This window comes from Gorilla gorilla, chromosome 19 (assembly GCF_029281585.2).
Source record: "Gorilla gorilla gorilla isolate KB3781 chromosome 19, NHGRI_mGorGor1-v2.1_pri, whole genome shotgun sequence".
NCBI classification, from domain to species: Eukaryota; Metazoa; Chordata; class Mammalia; order Primates; family Hominidae; genus Gorilla; species Gorilla gorilla.
In genome coordinates, this window is record NC_073243.2 from 31,371,461 (window position 1) to 31,378,220 (window position 6,760).

General features: G+C 41.1%; 1 protein-coding gene and 1 pseudogene across 1 annotated transcript; both read right to left on the reverse strand.

Annotated features, from left to right (window-relative positions):
• Window positions 1–699: 699 nt before the first annotated feature.
• On the reverse strand, window positions 700–2,433 carry SPZ1 (spermatogenic leucine zipper 1). Its single transcript, XM_004058637.5, has one exon. The coding sequence runs from the start codon at window positions 2,180–2,182 to the stop codon at window positions 1,034–1,036; it is 1,149 nt and encodes a 382-aa protein (XP_004058685.2). The 5' UTR covers window positions 2,183–2,433; the 3' UTR covers window positions 700–1,033.
• Window positions 2,434–6,517: 4,084 nt separating this feature from the next.
• On the reverse strand, window positions 6,518–6,760 carry LOC129527926 (large ribosomal subunit protein eL39-like; annotated as a pseudogene).

Genomic DNA, 6,760 nt, shown 5'->3' on the forward strand with positions numbered 1-6,760 from the left:
GTTGCAGTGAGCTGAGATCGTGCCATTGCACTCCAGCCGGGGCAACAAGAGCAAAACTCCACCTCAAAAATATATAATACAATACAATACAATACAATACAATACAATACAATACAATACAATACAATACAATACAATACAATACAATACAATACAATATAATACAATACAATACAATGCAATAATAAAATAAAATAAATAAATAATAAAATAAAATATAAAATAAAATTCAGATATGTCTCTATTCTTCCAAACAAGTTGAGGGGGTCCTTCCCAAGGGCCTCTGCTGCCCCGTATGCCCACAGTTCACTAGCGGAGGAGCAAGGGAGGCACCTTAGGAAAAGTAGAGCCAGTGCAGATTTATAAGAGAAAAATGATTTGTTAGGGTTGGATTATCAGCATTTTTTAAATTCCCCCACATCCCACACTTCAGTGTATAATAGGAAAAGGAAACATACATTTAGAAAGGGAGCTTTAAAAGGTCACAACTAAAGCATTATGTACTTTTTTTTCACTTAATTTTTTTTTTAGAGATGGGATCTTGCTGTGTTGCTCAGGTTTCTCTCAAACTCCTGGCCTCGAGCGATCCTCCCACCTTGGCCTCCGAAAATGCCACTGCACCTGGCCAAAAACACTATATACTTTTTTCCCCCAGAACTCCCCCTGCCCCCAGGCAATGATTAAATAAAGAAAAAAAAATTTTCCCTTGTATTCTGGTTTTTATTTAGATCTTTACTTAATTGGACCTTTAACTTCTCACTCTAGGCTGTCTATCTAATAATTACAAAAAAAACAAGCAGATTGTAAAGGTGAAAAGTTATGAACTTGATGTAGACACAATGGTCATTAAAGACCAGACTTACGTAACTGCTGAAGTAATGAGTAATATAAGTGTCAATCTCCTTATTCTATAGCTCTTTCTTGGTTGAACCAGCAGATCTGCCCAAGGTTTGATGATTGATCATGACTGACAAGTTGGAGGTAACAGATGTAGTTTTTAAGGATTCACCTTTTCGTCTGCTTTTGGTATTTTCTATCTTAGGCTGCTAGCTGACCTCATTTTTCCCCTAAGAGCTTTTCTTGCAACATGAATATTGAACTGGGTATTGCAAGCTTTCTTATTAAGACAAACATCCAGGCTTCTACAGGATCTGTCTTTTTTCCAAAATGTACCCTTCATTTCTTGCTTGTTCTGCTTATACATTTCTACTTTCTTTGCTTCTGATGGCTTCTGATTTTTCTTGTCCTGTTTATAGTTTATCTGAATTGGCTTCTCTTGCAGAGTTCCCTGTTTCTGATGATGGAGTTCCTTGAGAATCTCTACTCTCTGCTGTAAGATTTGGCATTCATTCTCTAGCAAAGCCGCCATCAACTGCAATGAATAGGTGTCATGGCTCAGTTTCTTCACCTGTTCCTCCAGCTCATGCTTAGCTGACACTTCATTATTTGGCTGGGTTTGGAAATCGACTCCATTATTTCCGAGAGTTTCACTTATGTCTTTCTGAGATTTCTGATAGGATTTTATCAGTTTACTGAGCTCAGTATGTTGTTTACTCCAGTGTTCTGCTTCCTGTAGTAACTGCTCCATGTTGTTCCTAATTTTCATAGTTTCTTCTTGAACATTAAGTCTGTTTTTTGCTTTTTCCTGACTTTGTTGAGTTTCGTTAAGGACTTTTTTTTCTTCTAAATGATTTACCAAATCTCTTGCAAAAACTTGTACGGTGTTCTCAGAGTTCTGGTTTTCCATTATCATCTCCTGTTTCTTTTCATTGTCTTCTTTCTCTGGGGCTAAACGAACAGGCAGGTTTGTTGATAACATTTCATTGATTTTGTCAAGTCCTCTGATATTTTCTTTGTGGGCTGACACATCCTCAGGAATATTGGTTTCCTCAAAAAGTTCTTTTGCTTCTGTGATCTTCTCTTCAAAACCTGCCATATTTTTAAGAATATCTTTAATTTCTTTTAAGAGATTATTAAACTTCTGTGCAGTCTGTTGTTCTGTAACTTGATGGCTGCTATTCTTTAGGGAAGGGAGAGAGCCCCAGGAGGAAGGGGAATGTGATCCAATTTCGAATAAGGCAATGGTAATCCTAGGGTCCAGATATTCTTGATGAGGATCAGGAGTAGGGTTAAGGGTTTTGGAGATGGTGGGCATCTCAGCTGACTTAGCAGAGCTGGCCATCAGGACAGAAGGAAAGCAGAAAACTTTAGAGATTCCAGGAAGGACAAGTGATGGTCCTTTGTGCAAATGTGGGTGGAGACTATGGAATCAAGCAGAAGTCAGAGACCAAAGTTAAGGATTAAAATTTGGGAGATGATGTTTAGGTGGAAGGTGGCATCTCAGACAGCCTTGTGGGGAGGAAGGGTGGGAAAGGGGACCAGGGCTGGGGCTCCATCTCTTCTCCTCTAGGTACCCGGTGTTTATTCTCTGGCCCTAGCAACCAGGTCTTTATTTTGTCACTGCACCATTGTGGCCTATCCATAGTGTCTGTCTCCTTTGTGTCACAATGGAAGCCTCTTAAATTCCTGCCCAGTGACTCCTGCATCAAAACCAACCTTGAGCTACCCCTACTCCTCATGCCAGAAAGAGCTCTACAACAGCTCTTCCCCTCCTTAATTTCTAGGTTGCTATTCATCTCAGTCTAAATGCACTCAGTTACTTCTCTACGTCACCTCTATCCCCTCACAATCCTGACCTCAACTGCAGCATGTTTTGACCACTTAAGGACATTGCTGAGACCAGTCCTCTCTGGTGAGGTCCCCATCCTTTCATAGCACCTAGAGGCTCTATTGCTCCCATTCTAGAAGAGATGTGACTGTAAGAGAAAGTTATTCACACAAAACAAAACCCTGAGAGTGACAGCCTTTTGTGATTTTAGGAAAGTAATGTCAGGAGTCCCTCCATTCAAAAATATTCTACTGCTCCAAGAAGGGACTATCTGAATGGTTATAATAGCAACACAATTACAAACTGGGACTTTTCTTGGCTTTGAATATAGGCATCCTTTAAGACAGGCTTGGCAAGCTTACTCACAAATCATTTACATCAGGTGATAGAAAACTTTGACTATTACTTTTCACAGTAACTTGTTTGGGGATTTTTTTTTTGGCTCTTTTATTGATCCCCTAAGATTTCCACACTCTACACAGTAACTTGTTAAAATGACATAGTTATATTTCTAAAGTGTTTGATTAGCAGGGCATGGTAGTGTGTGCCTGTGGTCCCAGCTACTTGGGAGGCTGAGGCGAGAGGATCACTTGAGCCTGAGAGGTTGAGGCTGCAGTGAGCCATGACTGTGCTACTTAGTGCACTCCAGTTTGGGCAACACAGCAATATCTATCTCAAAAAATTAAAAAATTGGCCAGGTGCAGTGGCTCATGCCTGTAATCCCAGCACTTTGGGAGGCTAAGGCGGGCAGATCGCTTGAGGCCAGGAGTTCAGGATCAGCCTGGGCAACATGACAAAACCCCATCTCTACTAAAAATGCAAAAATTAGCTGGGCATGGCAGCACACACCTGTAATCCCAGCTGCTCAGAAGGCTGAGGCATGAGACTTGCTTGAACCCAGGAGGAGGAGGTTGCAGTGAGCTGAGATCGTGCCAGTGCACTCCAGCCTGGGTGACAGAACAAGACACTGCCTCGAAAAAAGAAATTAAAAATTAAAAAATAAAAAGCACTTGAAACAGGTAAATTCTATAGTGGGTTATAGAAAGTAACAAGTTTATTAAACTTCTTGCATTTTAATAAGCTGCTTTCTTGTCTTTTTGTTCTTAGGAGTCAGGTCTTGAGAATATAGAACTCAGTCAAAGAAAACATTTCTTGTGTGTGACTTTTTCCTGGCCTTCAAAATCTTGCTAGCAAGCACTTTAATAGAAATTTGCTTCCAGTCTTAAGGGAAAACTCATACTCAGGTTTTTTTTCCCCTAGAGAAGAGAAATTTATATGTTTTCTTTCTTCTCCAGTTACCAACTCATTTTGGCTCTAATTCCCCAGAGCCTCATGCTCATCTTTCAGCCAGCTGGGCTCCAGGCCATCGTCACTGACTACTGACAGATACAGCAGGGTTGGTGTCTGTTTCTACTTGAAAAAGGAACTCCTTTTCTAATTCACACAATGACAGCATAGATGCTAGCAACTGTCCTTATGCTTTAATTCCATCTTAGAAGTTCAGCATTGGTTCTTATCTCCCCCTTTGACTCAAGCATCATTTAAGACAATTTCTTAATCTCCAGCACAAGGGGAATTTTTGATAATTAATTTCTAGCTTTATCATACTGTATTCAGAAAATGTCTGTAATGTTTCTACCTTTTGAAATTGATATTTTCTTTCTGGCCTAATAGATTATCAGTGTTCATGTATGTTCCCTAGATATTGAAAAGAAAATGTATTCTCTATCCTCTTGTGCTTGCAGCTTTTTAATGCTGTCAGACATAAATCTAATATTGCTCTTGTCTTGATTTTTTTTTTTTAATGAAAACTGGTTTGAAGGTAGCATGGTCAAGATACGAAGATAATTTTTTTCTTTAATTTGAAAAGAGCCAGGCATGGTGGCTCACATCTGTAATCCTAACACTTTGGGAGGCTGAGGTGGACGGATCACCTGAGATCAAGAATTCGAGACCAGCCTGGCCAACAGGGTGACACCCCGTCTCTACTTAAAAAAAAAAAAAAAAAAAAAATTAGCCGGGCATGTGGCATGCGGCATGCACCTGTAATCCCAGCTACTCGGGAGGCTGAAGCAGGATAATCGCTTGAACCCAGGAGGTGGAGGTTGCAGTGAGCCAAGATTGCACCACTGCACTCCAGTGTGGGCAACAAGAGTGAAACTCCATCTCAAAAAAAAAAAAAAAAAAAAAGAAAAAAACAAAAACGAAAACAAAATCTGAAAAGGATTTAAATATTTCCTTTCCCCTACAACTAGAATGAATTCCAATTAAGAGTTGTTAATTTTGTTGGAATGTGTTTACGTTAGGAACTGAAAGGTAAATAGATTTTGAGAAACAAGAGTGGTCGTCTTGTCTCTATTGACCCATAGTCCCCAGTGGATAACCATGGAGGTTAAACACATTTGGACTGTTTTACAATTTCTATCCACTAAGTTTCACATAGCTTAATGACTCAAGAAAGAAAAAATTGGCTGGGCATCGTGGCTCATGCCTATAATCTGAGCACTCTGGGAGGCTGAGCTGGGAGGATCACTTGAGCCCAGGAGTTCAAGACCAGCCTGGGAAACATGGTGAAACCCCCGTCTCTACTAAAAATACAAAAATTAGCCAGGCATGGTGGCGCATGTTTATAGTCCCAGCTACCTGGGAGGCTGAGGCGGGAGGATGGTGTGAGCCCAGAAGGTTGAGGCTGCAGTAAGCCGTAAGCATGCCACTGTACTCCAGCCCGGGTGACAGAATGAGACCCTGTCAAGAAAAAAAAAAAAAAAGAAGAAGAAGAAGAAAAGAAAAAAAACTGCAAAAAACTGTTTCTAAAATTGTTAAGGTGACAATTTGTGTCAAATTTTTCTTTCATTTTCTGTTTCTGGGGTGGGGGCAGTGTCTTGCTCTGTAGCCGAGGCTGGAGTGCAGTGGGGCAATCACGGCTCACCTACAGCCTCAGACTCCAAGGCTCAAGCAATCCTCCTGCCTCAGCCTCCTGAGTAGCTGGGACTACAGGCACGCACCACCACGCCTAGCTAGTTCTGGTTTGTTTTGTAGAGACGGGGATCTCACTATGTTGCCCTGGCTGGTCTTAAACTCCTCGGCTCAACTAATCCTCCTGCCTCAGCCTCTCAAAGTGTTGGGATTACAGGCATGAGCCACTGTGTCTGGCCCAAATTTTTCTCTCTTTAAAACAAGATTGCCTTCAGCTACTCAGGAGGCTGAGGCAGGAGAATGGCGTGAACCCAGGAGGCGGAGCTTGCAGTGAGCCGAGATCATGCCACTGCACTCCAGCCTGGGCGACTGAGCGAGACTCCCTCTCAAAAAAAGAAAAAACAAGATTGCCTTTACAAAAATATAAAATCAATGTTCTCCTTTAATACATTTGAATTTCAAAGTGAGTATCAAAATATAGAATGTAGTCTGGGCACAGTGGCTCATGACTGTAATCCCAGCACTTTGGGAGGCCAAGGCAGGCTCATCACTTGAGCTCAGAAGTTCAATACCAGGCTGCTCAGCTTGGTGAAACTCCTTCTCTACTAAAAATACAAAAAATTAGCTGGGTGTGGTGGTGTGTGCTTGTAGCCCCAGCTACTCGGGAGGCTGATGTGGGAGGGTCACTTGAACCCAGGAAGTAGAGACTGCAGTGAGCCGAGATCACACCATTACACTGCAGCCTCAGTGACAGGAGTGAAACCCTGTCTCAAAAATAAATTAATTAAAAGAATAAAATATAGAATGTTTCATTCATTATTCTTTTTTAAATGAAAGGTCTCACATATTTATTACTCAACCCAGCCAACCAACACGTTCATAACAGATTCAGAGAGAAAAAATATATTCCCAATAAAACGTCCAACTCTCCAGATAGTGGTGACATTTTCAGCTTGATATGGTAATGTGATTGTGAACTTCAGACAGCATAAATATGTGTGCCATCTCATGTGCAATTCCTTATAGACCCAGCTTGGTTCTTCTCCAGTGTCTCCTTTTGGAGTTGTACGTGATTTTATTACCAGTTTTCATCCGAATCCACTGGGGAATGGGACGATTTTGCTTTTGTTTCTTAGCCAGGAATCACTTAATCCTGAAAGTCTTGTGAGAAGACAT